This window comes from Amblyomma mixtum, chromosome 1, assembly GCF_055824585.1.
Source record: "Amblyomma mixtum isolate Tamu chromosome 1, ASM5582458v1, whole genome shotgun sequence".
Lineage (NCBI taxonomy): Eukaryota > Metazoa > Arthropoda > Arachnida > Ixodida > Ixodidae > Amblyomma > Amblyomma mixtum.
Window position 1 is genome coordinate 272,790,065 of NC_143012.1, and position 21,291 is coordinate 272,811,355.

General features: G+C 44.9%; 2 protein-coding genes across 24 annotated transcripts in view; one reads left to right on the plus strand and one right to left on the minus strand.

The window, feature by feature from the left end:
• LOC149371704 (prostasin-like) overlaps window positions 1–2,995 on the plus strand; it is a 58,022-nt gene extending 55,027 nt beyond the window's left edge. For 5 of the 18 annotated variants that reach the window (XM_089565950.1, XM_089565953.1, XM_089565955.1 and 2 more), the window contains one exon: window positions 846–2,986. In XM_089565950.1, coding sequence (XP_089422076.1) covers window positions 846–1,070 — 225 coding nt within the window. In that variant the 3' untranslated portion in view covers window positions 1,071–2,986. Of the gene's footprint in view, window positions 1–845 lie in introns of all 18 variants that reach the window. The other 13 variants (XM_089565961.1, XM_089565966.1, XM_089565952.1 and 10 more) reach the window with 11 other exon arrangements.
• Window positions 1–21,291, minus strand: part of LOC149371705 (uncharacterized) — a 54,374-nt gene that overhangs the window by 12,659 nt on the left and 20,424 nt on the right. For 5 of the 6 annotated variants that reach the window (XM_089565971.1, XM_089565967.1, XM_089565969.1 and 2 more), the window contains 5 exons: window positions 19,505–19,603; window positions 15,208–15,420; window positions 10,503–10,571; window positions 8,099–8,241; window positions 3,011–6,585 (listed from right to left, as the gene is read on the minus strand). In XM_089565971.1, coding sequence (XP_089422097.1) covers window positions 8,131–8,241; window positions 10,503–10,571; window positions 15,208–15,420; window positions 19,505–19,603 — 492 coding nt within the window. In that variant the 3' untranslated portion in view covers window positions 3,011–6,585; window positions 8,099–8,130. Of the gene's footprint in view, window positions 1–3,010; window positions 6,586–8,098; window positions 8,242–10,502; window positions 10,572–15,207; window positions 15,421–19,504; window positions 19,604–21,291 lie in introns of those variants that run through there. The other variant, XM_089565972.1, reaches the window with a different exon arrangement.

The following is a 21,291-nucleotide window of genomic DNA, read 5'->3' on the forward strand; positions in this document are numbered from 1 at the left end:
CGGCTCCGCCAGCAACCGACGCTGAAGGGTCTCGCTTCGCACCCCGCACACTAGCCGGTCGCGCAACATGTCATCGAGCGACGCACCGAAATCGCAGTGTTCCGAGAGACGTCGCAATTCTGCGATGTAGTCGGCAATTGACTCACCGGGCTGCTGTTGACGTGTGCCAAACTTGAAACGCTGTACTGTCACCGACGGTCGCGGCGAGAAGTGGTTTGAGAGACGCCTGACGATCTCATCGTAGGCCACGGCCGACGGCGCATCCGGAGAACAAAGGGAACGAACGATGGCATACGTTGCTGGGCCGCAAACGCTGCAGAGCGTTGCTCGCTTCTTCTCGTTACCGTCGATGTCGTTTGCTTGAAAGAAAAATTCGAGGCGCTCCAAATACAAGGGCCAAGACGTCGCCTCTGTTGGAACGAATTCCCCAATCGTGCCCAGCGCAGTTGCCATTTTTACCTCGTCGCCAATTATATGTTACGTCCTTTATTGCTGGTGGCAGGGTACAGACTGGCGGGAAAGCCGCCAACACGTGACACATGGTAGCTCAGGGTTGCTTGGCCCTAAAGATTGTCCCGCTATAACAGATAGCTAGGTTGTCCTTGGTCTTCACGGTGCACGTAAGCTTGTTGGCATGCGAAAACTATGGCCAAGGTCACCTATGGCAGCAACGGCTATAACTAAGATATTGCGGGGCCCTTCGAAGCTTCCTTATTACAAGATTCAACTCTACACGAAACCCAGTCTGATGCAAAGGTGAATTACGGGGAGACGAGAGCTATAAGTTGCTCAGTCTATGGTCTGAACGCTGCGACTACACACTGTGTTTTCTCTTCTACCTGCAGCATGATTCCGGGGGCCCCCTGGCAGTCAAAGTAAGCCGAGACGACAAGGACATCTGGGAGGTGGTGGGCATCGTGTCCTTCGGCGTGCAGTGCGGACTGCCAGGCTTCCCGGGCGTCTACACTCGTGTGTCTACTTTCTTGCCCTGGATACTGCAATCCACTGCGAAGCTGGCCAAGATCAAAGGGAAACCCACCCAGGAAAAACGACAGCGTTCCAGGTCTTAGCCATGGTCCCTTCGACTTGCCGTTGCAAACATGTGACACACCACAGGCATTTGGCGTTACCGGGGGCAGTGCACTTGTGAGACAGCCAATCAACAATCCAAGAGGAAAGAGCTAAAAGCGATTACACTTCCCTTTCAGTTCCGGTACTTGTTCAGACACTTCGGCCGCCCCTGCCATATGGTGAGGACTATATAGAATTTAATGACCAAGCGTGGTCCACAGCAAGAACAGGCCTTGTGTTCCGTTCACTAATGCACATGGCCACAGCTAGAGCACACGTGCACTTGTAGTACATGCAGAAAAATAGTCTGGCCCCTGGCAGCCATTTAGAAACTTAAAACAGAATGCATTTCACAAGCCTCTATGAGATGAGAACTATATGACAGCTAAAGGCACTAAGGAGCAGTGGTCAAGGTCACAGATGGAACGTAATTTCATCAGAAAGGGTGAAATGTACATTGGCTTCCCACTCACAGTACGTAGCTAAGAACATTTCAAAATGAGAGCTTGTCTGTCCCGTTTCGTGTTGCTGCTTTTTGCAACCTAAAACATATCTTGCATCACACACTCACTACGGCATTAGCCCCCCCTCCCCCCCAAAAAAACTACTGATGTGGTTATGGGCAAGGGCGATTTTTTTCCCCACTGGGCCAGGAAGAGGCTGGACGCTTTAGGTGTGGGATGCAAATTTGGTAACGAAGAAAGTATGCTGTTCATGCTGAGCTGGAGGTGGTCTTTGCACAGGCAGCCATTTTCTCGTTAAACTGCTGTCTGTGGTGCAGAAACAAGGATATCATGTAGTATTGTGTTCAAAGGAATGGAGATTTATCTCAATTCTTGCTGAAAGCCTCAACAAAGCTGTCATAACTGCCCTCAGTATTATTGGAATAAGGACCGATAATTAAGTGACAGATGTGGCGCCGCTTTCAATAGGGATAGCCGCTGCCAGCTGTCTGGAATCAAGGAAGGAAGATCGGGCACAAAATTACCAGCCTGACCACCATATTTCAAAGGAGCCTTCCTTAATTTAGGCATAACTTAAGAATTGCGTATTGCAAGCTTCAGCAGTAATGTTTCCTCTCTGTGTTAGTAACCTCGAGCCAGTAAGCCTCAGTCTGGGATCCCCGGAGTGTTTTGCAACACAGGACAGTATAATTAGTATGACAGTGAATTCAGCGTGTGTGTGCATAACATCAGGATCAATTTTACCATTTTCTTTAGAAAGGAATCAATGCAAAACTGTTCAACTTTTTAGCCTAAAAAAAAATTTCTAAAGCAGCATTTTCAACTTCAGGCTATTTCACAAATGGTTCTGTGTTCAGAATGGCCAAAAGTTAGCTGAGTTCCCTTTATCACAGCAAATTTCACTCAATGAGCTATGCTCTACTCATTAGATGCACGATTCCGTGCACCTCCTAGTCAAAGCGAACATTAAATGCACTTTGTAAATGATCAGCAAAACTACCAAGCAAACACCCTCAAAGCTGATCCCTTCCTCCAAAGTCCTTAGCACATTCTCACCAAATTTTATACAGGGGGTTATGAAAAGTATGAATGTAGAGTGTTTGCACTTAGATTTCCAGCAGTTCTGCACATTTCATAATAATTTTTACACCTGCAAGCTTACAGTATAAACAAGCTGCAGGGTCCTTACTTTGACCCCAAGCTTCAGCAGCACCTAAATATGGTTAAAATACCTCCAGCAGAGTACATGCACATAACATCTGCTTGGCAACGTTCATGCAGTCACGTGCATACACAGGAAAAATGAGAAATTATGAGGCCGTTTCATGCAAAGGTGCCAGTATTAGAAAAGTTAACAAGTCACAAGCTGATAATTACTAGTCATCAACTTAAAGCAAATAATAATTTTAACTTTTTTTGTACCTATAAGCTCAGGGATTTTTTTGTTTACAGCAATAAAGTATTTATGCAACAAAACCAGTATTGTACATCTTTATTTTTGATATTCAGCACACAAAATATTGCCTTTGTAAAATATACATTTGGAACAGTGTAATATTAGGAACAATAGTGGAGTACAGGCAGAGGTAATTGTTCTCCATCTGGTAAGCAACACTGCATCACAAAACCGATACTTAAGTTGTTGCCTCATCCTGAGCATTGCAGATCATATCTGTGAATGTGCCATTGCATTGTCTGGGATGAAAGTGATGTGAACAATGCACAGAGGATAGAACATGAGTAGCTAAGCACAGGTGTGATGACTGATGGTGAAATACACAAAAAGAAGCATTTTGCACCCTTCATTTTATCTATGCACACTAGACATGTCCTTTGCAAGACCAGTGGCCCATCACAAATCTTGTATCAGCAGATGGCCCTCAACTCTTTGTCTATAATGATACAAGAGAAAGCATGCCACAAAAAAATGAAAAACTATCCAGGAACTTCTGTAGTACTAATGATGATGATGATGATAGATTTTTATGGCCCAAGGGCATCTGCGGCCAAAGAGTGCCTGGCACAATGTTTTTTTCTTCCACTCAAGGTGGGGTCAACGACCCATCTTCCAAGCATTTTGCCCCTGATTAAGCCGAGTACCAGACCAGGGGAAGTTTGTACCTATTGCATCACCGGTGGGCACCCGGCCGGACTGGGGATCGAACCCAGCACCTCCTGCATGTGAGGAGGATGTTCGACCACTTGGCCACCACTGCGGCACAATACTACTATTACAGACAGGCGTTGCACAGGCAAAACAATGCAACTTCTGCAAGGAAGATGCACTGGCTGTGGAAAGGTGAAGACAAGAACAGTTCACCTCCTGATTCTCTATACCTTCTCAGCACCACAGAAGCTCATGCACACAGTTTGGCCACTGCGCTGGTCAAGCACAAAAAAGCTTGCATACAGTCAGCTGAAAGTTTCTGGTAGAAGTTTAAAACCCTCCCGGCCTGGTTAGGCGTCATGGCTCCATGTACCACTTAGTTCAAATTGAAGTAAAGGTTAAAATGAGTTTACTTACACCTTAGTTCAAAAAAGACACTCAAAATGCTTTTTTTTTACTTTTGCACAGTAGTATACAGAGTAAAAAGCAGCCAAGCATACATATTTATACAGTGCTGGGTAATTAAAATAAGTTCATTCAAGCTTACACAGCTCACGCTAAGAAACGCAGAACATTGTGGTAATTATAACTGCACAGCCATGACAAGTTGTTGCCTAGTGTCAATTGGTGGTACTATAACCTTTGGTCAGTGAGTCATCAAACCTAATACAATCTCTTACTTTTGCTTCTTTACCTCACGCAACACATATAAGTAATGACAGTATAAGAAACTGTTTGCGTAAGCACAGGTAGGGATGGATCAGGTGCGAAGAAAAGTAGACAACTGCAGAAGTCTGCCATCACCATGCACACACGAACAGTGATTGTGAGGGCTAAAACACACTTGTCAAGTCTAAAACTGTTAATTCAACTTGACCACTTCAAGTAAAGAATCACAGAATTGCACTTATTTATTTACTGCTGGTTGGTTGGTTTTATGGGGTTTAACGTCCCAAAGCGACTAAGGCTATGAGAGACGCCGTAGTAAAGGGCTCCGGAAATTTCGACCACCTGGGGTTCTTTGACGTGCACTGACATCGCACAGTACACGGGCCTCTAGAATCTCTCCTCCAAAGAAATTCCAGCCGCCGCGGCCGGGATCGAACCCGCGTCTTTCGGGTCAGCAGCCGAGCACCATAACCACTGTACCACCGCGGCGGCTATTTACTGCTGGATAATTCAAATAAAACCCCATAGCCTGGAGAAGTTTTCCTTCAGGTGAGCCAATTATATGTTTGTCAAACTATACAAACGGTCCTGAGTTTACCCACTTGGCTGTGAGTGCAATACAGTAGGTCCTGGATACATTGCACTGGACTGGGATCGCGAATAATTTGAAATACAAGACATGGCAGTAGATCAACTTATCTGTAAGACAGAAGCATGAATATGGTGCAGCACGCCCACTGGTGGTGCACTTCCTGCAGTGCACTGCAGTGCACTGCTCGCTGGGTGTCGCTAGGCCTAGCTCGTTTCGCATCGAAGCCACCAGTCAATGCCTGTCATGAAATGTCTAATCCTGTTATCAGTACATCATAAACAATAATATCCACTAAAATTAAGGCACAATTGATTCCCCCAGCACTTTCAGGAGGGGCAGATTTATGGGTCACCCCTGAAGGTGGCAGTTGGGGGGGTGGTCCTACATTGATTTCTTCAAATTGTTGGCCAAGATATGGGGTTCAGCATGGTTTTCCTCAGCAAGATTTCAGTTTTTCCTCCTCCCATAAATTCACCTTTGGCTTTCAGCTGTGAAGCTAGCCTGGCAACCAGTACAACGAACAGTGGCTTCCGTGCATGACAGTGGAGTCGCATTAAAAACAGGTTTGCCAGAATCCCCAACTGCATCCCACATTCCCCTTGTCATCCGGTTTTGGACACCGCTAACAATAAGTTTGGTTTATTGGTTTATTGGGGTTTAACGTCCCAAAGTGGCCCAGGCTATGAGAGACGCCGTAGTGAAGGGCTCCGGAAATTTCAACCACCTGGGGTTCTTTAACGTGCACTGACATCGCACAGTACACGGGCCTCTAGAATTTCGCCTCCATCAAAATTCGGCCGCCGCGGCCGGGATCGAACCCGCGTCTTTTGGGTCAGCAGCCGAGTGCCGTAACCACTGAGCCACCGCGGCGGGGGCTAACAAAAAGTTATGGCAGAGGTGCCATAAGGAGAAGTGCTACTTGCAGGGAAGCATCATGCCATTCAAGGTCAAGGCAATGCTCCACTGAACGGGAATTGAATAAACGCAGACAACAGTGGTATACTTTTGCGTGGAATTTTCAAGATGCCTGGGCTGTTCGATATAAACAATAATTCGGTTTGGTTTATTGGGGTTTAACGTCCCAAAGCAACTTAGGCTATGAGAGACGCCGTAGTGAAGGTCTCCGGAAATTTCGACCATCTGGGGTTCTTTAACGTGCACTGACATCGCACAGTACACGGGCTTCTAGAATTTCGCCTCCATCGAAATTCAGCCGCCGCGGCCGGGATCAAACCCGCATCTTTCGGGCCAGCAGTTGAGCGCCGTAACCACTGAGCCACCGCGGCGGGGCAAACAATAATTCAACGTATCCAGGATCAACATTGTATGATACTATTATAAACTCTTACAGTAGCCTAAACTACATTCCTGCTCAATGAGTGGTGGCAGGCTTCACCTCTATTCTTTACCAAGTGTAAACCCAAAAGAAAAGCAACAACAACAAAGACGATAACGCTATACAACTAAAAATAGTGAATGAATAAAGCTCTCGTATATCACATGCTCCGCCACTTAGGCTCATGGGAGCAATCGTTAAAAACAGTGTGTAAAAATATTACATCAGTCTTCTAGGCGTGGTCCCAACATGCTGCCCCTTGCTTGCAAGCTGCCGAAGTAGTTTATGTGTAGTTCCACGTTGTAGCTATGTTGATGTGCAGCAGCCAGAAAAACTTCTCTGAAGCCTAAGGGAAAGTGCACAAAAGTTAACAAGGATGAAAAAAAGCGGTCATGCACGTTGCACGAGTGGCAGGCATGCTCACCGCAATTTACACCTGCTTGCATACACTGTTGTTTTCTTGCGAGACATTGGTGGGGTTTCCTGATGAAACAACACAACCGTCTGAGAGACGGCAATGCTTGGAGCTTGAGCTTTGTAACAGTTTCATTTCACAACAGCAGTAATAGCTTAGCCTTCTGATTTAAATAAACACGCATGCATGTTCACTACCTAAATGCTACATGCAGAGGCCTTACCTTTTAAACATTGCACTATGAGGAAATGTTTCAAAGAGAAAAATTCCTATTCACAATTCACATATGCTTTCTAAAATAACCAAGAAAAAAAAGTCTAGCAACATTTGCTATGACCAAGAATGTTTTTTTCCATGTTCCATGTCAGCAACATGGGCATTTCCCACGCACAGAATGCTATAATGTCGTCTGGAACAGCCTTTATGGTCTGTGCAGTGCGAATTTCTTCTTTGGCTGCTCTCTGAAGATAGCCTATAACTGCCTGCAATGTCTTCACAATTTATAAAGAGTTTGTTCGCAGCAAATGAAGCAGCAGGGACTTTGTTGTCACTGCCGATGCAATCCAGATAAGAGAGATGGGGATCGAAGCAACAATGCAGATTCCCCACACGATATTTCGAGCAAGCCGGGGCTGATGTTTCGCGCAAGGGCAGGCTGCCAACAACCCGGTGGGCACACTGAGGGAGCTCACAGACAATGGCTAAGCAACTGATTTAAGGCTCTAGCACTAACGCACTAAAAAAAACGGTACACTAGCATACCTCATGAGCAGGTTCTTCTCTGCTGTACAAGCTACCAGATATGCAAGCCGGTTCGCAAGTGTGTGCAACTACGAGCTTGTGTGCAGTCTTCATATGTTATAATACCACCCTTCATTCCAGCGCATAGATTGACAGTGTTGAGTGTTGTTGCTGATCTCTTCACGAAGAAATGTGGGCAAAATCAGCAATGACTGCTTCGAACAAAAAAAAACTCCTTTTGAAAATTAACGCGCGACAAAATATCAAGCACTTAAGCCGTAGTAATTCATTGTCGTCTAGGTAAATTTATTTTATGGCAATAAAACTTAGAAGGCAAATAATACAAAAGTAATTGATTACTTATCTGTAATTGCTCAGTTACTTTTCTGATACTGTAACTGACCACTGTAGTCAGTTACATTTTAGATGAAGCAATTCAATCGCCTCAATCGAAATTTGACCGCCGCGGCTGGGATCAAACCCGCATCTTTCAGTTCAGCAGCCGAGTGCCATAACCACTGAGCCACCGCAGCGGCTCTAACAACACAAGAAAAGTTTTGTATCGAAAACAAAGAAGTTTTAAAAGAAGCATTTAAGCACTGGTTTCTACAAACAGTCATGAAGATTTAAAAAAATGCTTTGCTTGCACCTATGTGTCAACACAACGTGCAGCGTCAGTATATTTCACAAATCTGATACTTACCTCCATCCACAGCTTCTGGCCAGCCAAGGTAATCAGCCCGTATTGGCTTGAATTTCAACAATGATGAGCTTAGAGGCAAATGCCATAAGCACACCAAGGACAACGGTCATTATGGTGCCATAGCTCAAGGAGAACCCAAATGTCTGCAAAGGAGAAAGATGACGCTTCAGAGCAAACTAAACATGCCTCTGCAGAAACTTTGCAGGCGAGAAAACAACAAAAAGCAACAAATGTGGCGGAACCAAGGCCAAACTTCAGGGAAATACACAGGACATGGCAGTGTCCACAGAAACAATATCTACACTTGATAACAATGAATGCCATATTTACATGCATAATTTGCGCCCTCGCGTAATTTGCGCACCCCTGATTTATCATCCAAGTTTAAAAAAACAAAAAGCTTTTACTCGCACATCTTACAGTCCCTGCAGCCGCAGACCACTAGCGTGCACGTGGGTGTGCGCAAGATGGGCTTGGGAAGATCGACACTTGACAGAATAAAATGTGAATTGATTAAATGGACCAGAACACAAACTTCCTGTTCTATACTTGTCACAGTGAGAAAATAATGCATCTACTGGCTTGGTACAATGTGAAAAACCTATATGTTTCAAACCTATATGTTTCAAACCTATATGTTTCAAACCTCAGGTGCAATGCCGTGAAAGGCATGGAAGCGGTCCACGTGAAAAAATAAAAGAAGGCATGCTACTACGCGAATGGTCTAAGGCATGAGAAGTAACAGCGTGTCGTCAGCAATAAGAGCGTATACAATCAAGCTCATTACGAATGTATGACATAATAAGACTGCAGGCAAAACATTTTATTATCTTTCGATCACCACAAGGAACGCACTATAGTAAAACCTCAACAATTTTAACTGATTCAAATTAATTGGAAGAATTTCTGTGGTCCCGTAATTTCTAATGCAATTTTGACCAGATAATTCAAAGCATCAGCCTAGTCAATTTCAAGATCTGGGGTGTTACACGGGAATCCCACTTTCACTGCAACCTGGTGAAGTGACAGCCCCTCGGAGCCACGAAGCAATGCCACAGAGAGACGCAGCCAAGAACGCGAAGCTACAAAAAAAAATTAATCGAGATGACACATGTGCAGTGAGGGGTAAATCTACAGAAGCAACTGAACACCATTATACTAGAATGCTGCAGTATTCATACGGATGTCGATGCAGGAACAGTCACTCTCCCTGAGGCTCTAGGGTTTACAGATAACAATAGTCACTAAATGAATCTGAAGTAGAAGTTAGCAAAAAGCGACTGGAAGATTGGTGGCTTAAAAGCAGAGAGGTGATGTAGGGTTAGAAGTGTAGGACTGAAAACGTATCTAAATAAAATGGCGAATTTATAGACAGATTTATTACACCTTTAAAGAAACAAAGAAGAAACAGCCGAGCATGGTGGCAACTTCCACCGCCTTATTTCAAAGGGGGACACTAATATCTTCCATCTATCTCATCTATTGATGCTCAATATTCGAAACGACCGATGGAAAACGACGAACGATGGACAAGAGATGATTTAATGGCAGCTGGTCTAACACGAGTGCTCTGTCCCGCGCCACTGCCAGTGTCGTCTTCTTCATCACAATATTCCCTTACTACTTCCAGCATCACGCTACCAACTGTGAACTGCTGTTCCCTTGCGAGACTGTTGAACATTACTTTGGTTTTCTGCATGTTAATTTTTAGACTACCGTACCACCATACATACTCTTAAATACTACTTTACATTTTTGCAGTATTCAGTGACACTAGCACCAAAATACTATCTCTGGTTTGTTTGTTTTTCTCACCTTTTTTTTCCCCGACTTCACTCATTTTGTTCATTCAAAATCCGCAATGAAATAACTTGACCATCTGTCAAAGTTTTTTTTTTTTAAATTAGACCCTCAAAGGGTTAAGCAACTGGTCAAACATCTATGACATAGATTAAAGTATTAACAAATACCTTGTGCGTGCATTTCACCTCCAGAGATGAAACTACCATTTCACATTTTGTCAGCTAGCACAGAAAAATGTTGGGGACTGCGAAAAATGTTTCAGCTAACCAGGATTTGAAATAAACCAATTATGAGCTATTGGCACTTTACTGTACTGTCACATGTTCTTCCCATGTGAAATATGTTCAGCTCACTCAAAACAGATACCTACAACCACTGTGTCAAACCAGCATCCTAGCATAAAATTAAAAGGTACTAATTCACAAGAGAGCTCCTTTCAATGAAGTGGTAAGCCTCGAATCGCTCCTCAGTGGCACAAGGCAGTGACTTAAGCCCTCATTTCGTTTCGTACATTCTGTCTTTCCTCCCCAGAGCCACTGCAGATACACATGGTGTGTTGGACACCTTTCCACCAACAGAGAGACACGAGAAGCAGACTCACGCTTAGCTGAATGGGCGCCTTCAAAAGAAAATTCATCATCTGAATCCTCTCTTCAGTGGGACGAATACACTGCAACGAAACAAGTTACGGACCTAAATTTGACACAAAATATATTGCTTGATTTCTGTGATTGCACTTTGAAACATGTTAGAAAATGTCAAAGTAACACTTGAAGCCCTCATTAAAACACAGTCATTAAAAAACAGACAGGAAAAGGAACTCGAAACACAGCAATACGGCTGCGCTTGGGTGGACATCACTGAGTAATTACTCCCTTATTTCAAATCTACTCCACCTTGGAGGATTCCCCTAAACATTTGACCAACACTGTTCCCACTTCAAGTTATTGATCAATTCACTCTCGCCCTACCATAAGCTTGCCGTCCCGGTTAGCTCAATTGGTAGGGCGACTGCTCCGGTGAAGCGGTGGTCCCTGGTTCAACCCCCTGGCCAGGGCCAATTTTTCTTTAACTGCGAAGTCTCTGAGAAAGCTGTATAGCTTTCCTTTGTAGCTGTATGGCTGCGCTTGAGTGGATGTCAGTGAGTAATTACTCCCTTATATATAGCAATGTTATAAAACATTAGGGGTGTGCAAATATTCAAAATTTCAAATACGAATCGAATATGTTTGATATTTGGTTCACATTTGAGAAATAATTTCCAAATATTCAAAAGTTTTTGAATACTCGCCAGTGATTGCACACCACACAGACTTTCATAACTCTGACCATGCCACAACCACAATATCTGGGCAGAATTGTCCACCGATTAAGAGCCAGGAAAACAATCCAAATGCGTCCTCACTTTCTCCTCTGGAGTTTACCACGTGGACCGATCGCAATCGGATGCTGCTAAGCTTAACCTTGAGTGAAAATCCTCATATGGGTTTTCCCACATATGACACCTCATGTGAACAAAATGGCCAACCGTGAACTTCGAACAATTGTAACAAGAAAGCACCATTGGCCTCATAACCTAGAAAATGCCGGTGTGTGGTGAAGCCTCTGAAGTCAGCCATGTAAACACTTTGAACCTTGGCCAACCTGGAGAAATGAAAGAAACATTGCCGTGCCTGGGTTTTGAACCCACAGCGGTGCGAACAGATCAGCTTCGCTGCGCCATGCTAGCACCACGGCTGATCATGCCTTGTGTTAAGCATGCCCCGTGCACTGCACGTCGTTGTCTTCACCATCTGTCCGCAAGTCACGAAAGGAAACGAAACACGCTTTCAGGTATGTGGCGTTGGTGTCCACCTGCAAAAACCTATGTTTGCACAATATTTTGCAGTAAGCAGTGCCGGCAATGTTTTTTTCGTCCTTCCATAATGTGTTACTGTTGTGTCCCCTTACTGCTTTTGTGTGTGTTACCAGTGCAGTGTTCCGTCCTAACGGCCACTTGCCCCCTCTTCGCGCGCCGTCGCCAGATGCCCCCCCACGGTGCGCCCCCGCATCCTCCTCCTGTTTTGGGAAGCCACTCCCTCCCATGGACGCTTCTCCGCTCCCTCCTTTCTTCGGGCGGCCAGTTCGGCTCCTGCCTCGGTCGACGCTGGTCGCACCCTCATCAGCTTTAAATAAACAAAGTCTTAAAGTACCGTGCGCGTCTTTCAATGCATTGAACACAGCGACCGGACACGACAGTTACATACTTAATGCCCAGACCCACCACATTTGTCGTGTTGCCTTCAAAACTTCGTCATTTCGTTTTGGTCAACTATGATACGCGGGAAAGCCCACTTGCGGAACTCTGCAGGAGGCTCCCGAAGGGTCGAGTCAAGGTGTCACAGCAAGGCAAGCGATTGTGTAAAAATCCCACCTACTGCACGATGCACTGTAACCTGCGCACCTCTCAAAAGCGCTTAATGGCAGGCACGATGACAACTGGACAGCCCCTGTTGCCAGGCCAAAAAATAGCCTGGCCACGTGGTTTCAGTTTATGAGCTTCGCTGCCAGCCCGCAGAGACGGCAACTGTCGGCCCGCACGTTTGCAGATTGTCCGAATCCAGCTCTGTGCTGCTTTCGGACGCCGATTGGCGCATCGCTAGTGACCTCTTTTTCCTTTATAGAAGTAGTCTCACTATTCCGCCACCAATGTGCATTCCCCTTGCTTACGTACCCGCTGTTCTTCCAGCACACTGAAACTGCACGCTCGTCACAGGCTTTTCAGTATTTGTGCGATGGAGCCTCCTCATAAGGCTTCACAGCATTTCCGCATTTTCGGCATTTTTTTTTTCAGAGGCGCGGAGAATTTTATAAATCGACCTTCCAATAATCACGGCATTTCTTCCAGTCCTTCTAAATCTGAATTAATAGGGTTTTACAAGCCATCATGTTATTTTCAGTTGCCAGTCAGGTGTAAATTCATTGATTTCATTTTGCATGGCCACATTACAGGATGCAAACCATTATGCTGCGTAATCAAGTAGTATCTGCGCACATCATGTTTTTAATGATGTCAGTGCATGTTAAAGAACCCCGGGTGGTCGAAATTTCTGGAGCCCTTCACTATGGCGTCCCTCATAGCCCAAGTTGCTTTGAGACGTTAAACCCCATAAACCAAACAACATGCTTTTTTTATGTGGCACTGAGAGAGTCTAGTTTTGTTTGTTTCAGTTACAATGACTATGCACTATATTGAAAAATAAGGGCAACAGTATTTGTCCGTTTATCATTTTTTGAAATTTTTTTCTTACTCAACATATATTGGATACTCGATTCAATATTTGAAGCCATCTTTTTTCATCTTCTGAAATTTTTTTCTAACTGAACAAATACTATTGGATACTCGATTCTATATTCAAAGCCATTTTTTGTTCATATTCGCATTCAATTAGTATTTGCAAATTTAAATACTTTCACACCCCTAAAAAACATTTTAAAAATATAGTACAAATAGTGGACACTAAATCCAACAGATGTTTTTTAGCAGCTCAATGACAACAATTCTAGTTAAAAAACTAAAAAGAAAAAAAAAAAAACAAGCAGGAAAGGGTGTCTGGATGTGTATAGCTGTGATCAGGATGTTTTTAATCTTACTTATTCTACTGAACGGGCCAGCTGCAAAATTAAGATGACAAGGAAGGGCCCAACTTGCCAGCAATTGCAGCACACAACATTCCCATCTACATCTGCAATTAAGGCACACTGTTTTTTTTCCACTATTCCGCCCAATTCACAAGCGCACCTGGACTTTAAAAGCTCCTTTTATTCACTTCACAGCAGATCAGCCTCATTAACTCTTCTTAGGCCATCGGTCATATATGACAGACATTCTGAACTTGCCATCAAAAATTCAAGACGGCGCTCCTAAAGCCCCTGGAAAAATTTGAAGTAAAGAAAACCTTTGCAGAATGCCGCCTTTCACTCTCCTGCACCCATCGCCTCTTCCCATTGGTCAATGGTTTAGAGCTCAAAAGTCTCTTTAAGCCGCACTCTTCGTGCCCTTGGGCACCATTTTGCCTCTTCCAACCGTGAACGACAGGCGCACTTGAAAGCGTTGTGCTTGCACTTGCTGTTCAGAGCGAGGCCTTGTGTCGCTGTTTTGCTGGGTGCTTCCAGCGAAGCATATCGAACTTCAAGTCGATGAGCTACTGTGCCTTTGGGTGCTGCAACCATCACGACAGAGGGAAGTGGTTTTTTGCGATCCCGTTGGGGAAGCACAACATGGCCCGGAGGAAGGTTTGGTTAAACAGAACTGGCCGGGCAAACTTCAAGGCAACGCCACCGACCAGACTATGCAAGGTTACAAGTGACAGTGCTTTCAATAAATGCTGAATTTTCCTTTTTCCGAGCTACACTGTGTGGTACTAGATTGTTGCACTCAAGTTGCTGAGGAGCTTTAGTACGCTTGTGTTAAGCACACACTGACCGCCCAGAGCTGAATGAGCGCAATAGCTTTAGTCAACAGTGTAACGCGAGGCACACGTCATTAAATTATGTAGCGTCGTGCCTTAAACTATACAGTGCAGATCGAACTGCGCTCCACCATGCTGAAGTGCATGCGTTCAGTGTAGTTGTATAGCACCAACCCGCATCATCAGAGCACCGCCGGCAGAAAGGACTGTTAGCGCGCACTGGCTGTGCTGGCATGCTCGGGCACTCTCTCTTGAAAATAGTCAGTGTTCGATCAAGTTTACTCTCGAAACAGTGCTCATGGTGCCCATCACTAGTTCCCTGTCATGAACTGCCGGTGCTCAATACTGCACTGAAGCACCGCATTCGCTTAATTTGCGTATACACCTGCTTGAAGTCAATTCAAATGAGAAAACTAAGCTTAAATTCAAAGGATTTAATCTGGCCGTACACATCTTACAATCTTAGCCTATGAGCAAGCAACTGAAACCATTATTTGCAAGCCCCTGGTAGATGGCACTCTTCCGGAGGATGCACTGGCTACATACTGCCTTGTTCTCATGTTGGGTGGTGTTATTACCCCTTGGGAACAGATTGCCGCGTACCACCTCATTGGAAATTCACGTTTAGTACCGATGCTACAAAAGATGTCACAATTCACGTAATGAAAGAGTGTGAGAAAATTGCCATAAGGGATGATGCCACTCTCAGTGACGTGGGAGGCAGGAATCAGGATTAATCTCGAGTTCTTTATCGTGCATGGACATTTGACCTTTACCGAAATGAGGCCGCCAGGGCTGAGAGAAGCCATGAAATGGAAATGACTCCACTGAGTGCCCCGGGGTGCCTGCAGTTACCTTGAGCACCCGTGAGCCTTCCAGGTTGACCTCTGCCACCGACGAGGTGATCACCAGCAGCAGGGTGAGTGGGCAGACAAACTGCACCACCTCCCAGGCAGTGGGCGAGTGGTTGAGCCAGGTGACCAGCTGAGACGAGCACCAGAACACCACCAGACCGATGAGGCTGCCCACCCAGCGCTGCAGCGCTCGTCCCGTCAGCCGAAGGCGGCACTGAAAAAGGGCACACACACACACACGACTGAAATCAAGACTTAGACGGGACCAAAAGCGTTGTGTTCCACCAAAAGAATCATTCCATTTTAAATGTCATTCTGAAAATTCATTTGCCTTTTAGCTGAAGCAATTCTATTTGTTCATCCCATAACATCACTCTTCTGCATATAGTCCACAGTGGTTGGTGGGATGCCCTAAGGTGCACTATTTGGTAAACAGGCGATAACTACCATTAACTCTTTCGCTACCGCAGAAAAATGGACGATTTGGAGTGTATGGAAAGAAAAAATTTTTTCACAAGAACTAATACACCCAGCACATATTGCAATGCATGAAATTGTAGCTTATTAGTTACACTTCTGAATGGAACAAACAGAAGAGTTGTGTGTGCAAAAGTAAATGAACATTTTTTTGTGAAATTTGCTAAAAACACAAAAAAAGTATATAGCAAAAACAAAAATTACCGGCTGCACTAAGCCAGAACTTGATTAGAGGAAAACTGGAATATACAAACTGTTGCACATGTTTATAGCTGTCATTATTCATAGTTTCAGCTATGAGAAAAATTTACTGCACTTTCCATGGCCTGTCAAGTCAGGGGTCATGACTGTGGTGCCACTGTGAAGAGCAATCAGGGGTGAAGATGTGAACCAGAGGTAGACTGACAGGTGCTTCACATAAGGTTTTATCTTTGTTCCTCCCTTGTTCTCTGATAGCTGAGCTTGCAGTTTCTTCTTTTTTTAATTTTTTTCGGTTGGCGTTGAATGGATTCTATGGGAGGATTGGGGGCGTGGACTTCATTTCCCTCATCATACCCGAAGATTTCTTGAATGAGCTGCTCCCTGAAAGCCAGCTGATAAAATTTGGCATTTTAGGCAAGCTATAAAACAGAATCAATGAAATAAGTTTTAGCGATGTGGTTCGAAAGCCAGGACACTTTCCAAGTCTTGCCAATAGATGCTGCCGCCACTGAATAATCCGGGTCCGTTACGTGCAAAAAAACAAACAAACAAAAGCGAAAAACCAATTTTGAGAAATGATTTTTGATGGCAGAGGGCCAGAATAGATTATTCTGGTATTTCAGTAGAAATAAAGTCGCGGCAGGTCAACAATTCCAATGTATATGATGATTCCAATGAACATCAGCACCTCCAACAGATTCACGTTTTCCCATGAGCCGTCATGCCGAACTTGCTGAAAATCTTCATCCATGCATACTTATTAGTGTTTCCGCACACGGTCTTCATCATTTCCGCCGTGAAGAGCATCAAAAAAAAGTCGAGAAGTCGAGCTAATCTCCGAGCGCCGCTCCGCAGCGATGTGCCGATATGGACACCTAGCTGTCGTCTTGGTTGAAAAACGCGACGCGACCTTGAGCATTTGGCAAACTGGCTTCGCCATACGTTGCCAAGACCCTGAAGCACAAAAATAAACCACTCTCATCAATTACAAACCGTATGAACCGCAGAAAACCCACAGCGAACGAAAACAGAACTTACATGCAAGTACGCGCTGACGTTCCAGGCTCCCGAGGCGAAGTCTCGCTGTCGAAACCGAAATCCAACGTTTCTACATTGTTGCCCGACTAATAACCGCTGCTTTCGTCGCAAAACACGAAACCGAAACCGGCCGACGTGCTCGGTGTCAGCTTTCGCTTTCGAGGAGCGCGCGGCGGCGCGGACGCCATTTTCTCCGGCTGACGTCGCTGCGGGTGTTCAAAGTTTTATTTTTCACGGCGCCCCCTCATGTCAAAACACTGAAACCAAGGCTGCAATCAAAAGAGCAGTTGTTGAGCTCGCTAGCTAGATGGCGGAGCACGTACACGACTCTCCAAAATGAGCTTTTTTGTGCGGGCGATTTGAATCGATCATATGCGATCGATGGCCTAAGGCGCGGTAGCGAAAGAGTTAACGTCCACCTGTGTGCTACAATACAGTTATCAAAAAACGTTCTAACACTAAAAAAAGCTTTTTTCTACAGAATACAGTGTGTTCAGGTGAATATGAGTTGCAATTACCCTTGCTAGGCCAATAAAGATCATAATATACTAAAATAGGCAGGAAACAATACGACATACAATGAAAGCTCGTTAACTCTTTAAAGGTTGATGACGAACTCAGCACGTCACAAGTGATCGCCACTTTTTCACTTTTGCAAAGCTCAACTCGCCACGAGTGTTTCGCTGCTTTCTGAACAGCTTTTGAGGAGCTGTGCTCGTCGAATGGCGTTTTTGTCTTTAAAACACAGATGATAGCACCCCGCTCTTTCATCCGTGCTTTTATTAAATGAGAGCTTTCCCACTATAGATGCCAGGAGGTTTTTCAAGAACTTTTCCGGCACTTTCAAACAAACATGGTACCATTCGTGCAGCGTTATAGTGCAGAAGGGTGTTAGCCGTCGGATGGCGATAGTATGAACGGCGACGACATCGACTCAAGATTTAGTCTTCCAGTGAAGAAGACAATGATGACACAGCAATGAGAAGAACATCTGCATGGGAATGAGAACCTGGTGCAGGTGGTGCGAGAAGGCCCTGTGCAGAGTGGCACGTTTTGAGCATTACCACATCACAGGTAGCCTCCAGTTGTGTTAAAAAGATCAGTGGATGAATAGTGCAATTTGTGCACTGCTATTCAAAATGAGCCCTTTCTATATGAAGTTCCGAGAGTGGACAATACATTACGTGGCTGTGGCTGATAAAAAATTATTCTCTGCCGTAAAATGTTTTAACAGATATTTTTGTGTTTTAAACATGTAATTATTGAGGCCTTTCACGTCATGCAACAAAAATAAAGCCATTTTGGTGCCCTTTTTTATTGAGCCCTTAAGGAGTTAATTCAAACTTCAAGGGACCAGAAGGAATGTTCGAATTATCCAGAAGTTTGATTAATCAAATGACGCTGAAAAAACTTCAAAATTGCTGGCAGCAGAGTAAATTTTTTTGGTGAAAGACTGGGCAATGATTGCCTGATTTCAAAATGAGAACAGTGCGGCACTGACTGTTTTTCATGTTTCCATCAATGCTTTATTGCGTGCACAGTGTCAGGAGCATCGAAGCACAACTGCTCCAAAATCATAAGGGCCTAATGACGCAAAGCTGCGCAACTCCACTGCTGCCATATCATACCCATCATAACTGGCACCGTTGCATGTGAGGAGGCTCCACCGCATGAACAGCACGTGACGAGCACATAGTTTCTGACAAGCACGTAGTTTCGGTGCACTGGATGAACAAAACCATGCGGATGCAAGTGAAGGAAACGGCGCCGAAGTGGCAAGAAAGAAAAAGAGGTGGTGGGGGAGGGCTCAGCTGGGTTAAGTTGGCTGGCTGATGTTGGCTGGTCAAGCCACCGCCGCTGCGAGCTGGCACAAAGCTCAGAAAAGCGAAACTGAAACTGAGCGATCGGTGTGCCCTCGGATACAGGGCTGCCAGTTCGTCTTCACGCCTGCCATGGCGTGCCTTGGAGGTGCGCGAACGACTATACAGCATGAATTTCAGGTTTTGAGTACGGCTATTTCGTCAATCTCTTGCCGTGCTGGTCATACCCGGACGCGGCTTCCCTTCAGAAACCCATTTGAATTAACCAGCGTGAGATCTGTAGCGTCCGAATAAGCGAGCGTCCGAAGCCATAGACTGACACGGGCATTGTACGGGCCCGAACCAGTAGTTCAAATTATCCGGATCTCCGAATTCACCAGTTTTTACTGCATCAGGACCTTTCCTCACACACACAGCAACACTGCAGTAGACAGCTTGCATATTAATCGAGATCAGCTGGGGTTCTTTACCATGCCCTCACGAATTTCTTTCCTAACACCAGATGCTACCAATGGTAACTTTTTTAGTGACACATTCGAATTCTCACTGACAAGACTTCACTGCAGGCACTTTTTGAAACCTGCTTCAAGTGTTTTACATTTGTATATGCCGGCAGCGAGGATCGTGCAAACAGCCCACCAGCACAAAAGAGCCTTAATGCCCTCCTATCAAAGCAGCGCAGCTAGCCAACATGCAGGAAGCCACAGAGGCACACATGAAACTGACAGCAATGCTTGTTCAGTGTCCAAACAGGGTGCTTACCGAGACCTTCCAGTAGACATGAAGTATTTCGGCTATTGACAAGCTTCGTGCTGGCGGTGAAGTTCCCACGCTCAAATCTGCCGAAGCCTGGGTGATATCCTGAGTAGGAAGCAAGAATCAAAAGTTCGCTGGCTCGCAAATTAGGCAAGAAAAGCTATGCACTCTGACAGTTTACTTAAAGGAGCACAGATAGAATTTTAATTGTTTCTTTTGATAATCACCTATAAGCATAAGCTGATATCGCCGAAAAAACAGGAATACGAAAACATCAAGTTCCACAGGACAAATCATTCTGAGCGTGCAGAAGTTTGTTGATGCACGTAGTCTAGGATAACAAGTACAGTTAAACCTGGATATAACGAAGTTGAAAAAAGTCCGGGACTTTTCATTACATCCAGATTTTCGTTACACACAGTTTTTGCAAGAAGACCGAAAAGGACCATGCAGAATGGAAACCAAAATAAGAAATAAATGTAGGTTAAATCGCCAAGAAAATGTTCGCAGAAAACCCCATTACTTGAAGTCATAAACACGGAGAAATGTTCCGCGATCGCGCTGATTGCGCAACTGCCACAGCAGCCGCCGCCACAGACCGGGCGTGTAGGCACATGATACTTCCCACATGTTTTCTCTCTCGGTCTGCCCACACTGTTGCCCTAGGAAACGAACTCTGCGCTTTGCGCCACTTTCTGACACTCAAGAGCTATCAGCACCAGAATCATGCGAGCAACCAACTGGCAGCGATGGGCATGCACTGCTCGTCCAGTTTCATACATGCTATGCCCAACGGAGATGCGCAGACGGTGCTGGAGCATGACCGTTTGACTCAACGACGTTCCTCTCATGTCAGTTGGTGCTTTATCATCGTGAAACTTTTCTGCCAAATTCCTAACTCAGCACAAGCTAACAGATAGATGGTCAGCTTAGCAAGCTTTTTATATCAAGGTAAACCACCGTTGTGCATTCGTTACATGGAGGTCGCAAATACACGTGCTTCAATGGAGGTGGCGTTGAGGAATAAAAAACTTGCATTACATTGAGGAATTCACTGTATGAAGGTTCATTACATCCAGGTTTAACTGTATTCGCGCTCTTTCTTCGAGATAGCAACTGTGTTCTGTCCCTTCCTAGTTTGGCTTTGAACCTTTGTGCTGTTTTACAAGAGCCATGTCTGGCCAACTCGCCCATCAGTTCATGTTGTGCAGAACCGAAAGATTGCCCTTGTTATTGACAACTGTACCACACACAAACTCTCTCTGCTAGAGCACACGAACGTAATTTTTTTCCCATTGAATTGCACCTCCCTGTTGCACCCATTAGATCAAGGCACAATGCGGTCTGCCAAGGAGCACTACTGCACAAGAATGCTGCAGAGAATTCTGCTAAACCTCAAGGAGAAGGTTGAGCTGCCAACTAAGATAGACGTTCGTCAAGCCATTGAAATGATCACAAGTGCTTGGCAGAGCGTGCCGCCAGACGTCATGCGTAATTGTTGGTGGAAGGCTGGATTTGCTAACATCGCTAGTGACGCACCTGGTGAGCGCCTGTGTAAGAATATTGCACAACTCTACTTATGCGTGAGAACAAAACAAAACAACAAACTTTTTCTGCTGGCAAACCTAATTTCTTCTAGGTAAATTATAAAGCACTGTTCAAAATCTCTACGATGCTTTCACCTATAACAATTAGAACTAATTTTACGATGTCATTTCCAAACTCTCAAGTCATTTTAGCAACTACCACATGGCACAGAGTAATAACTAAAGCTTCGCATGTGCTGATTGCAC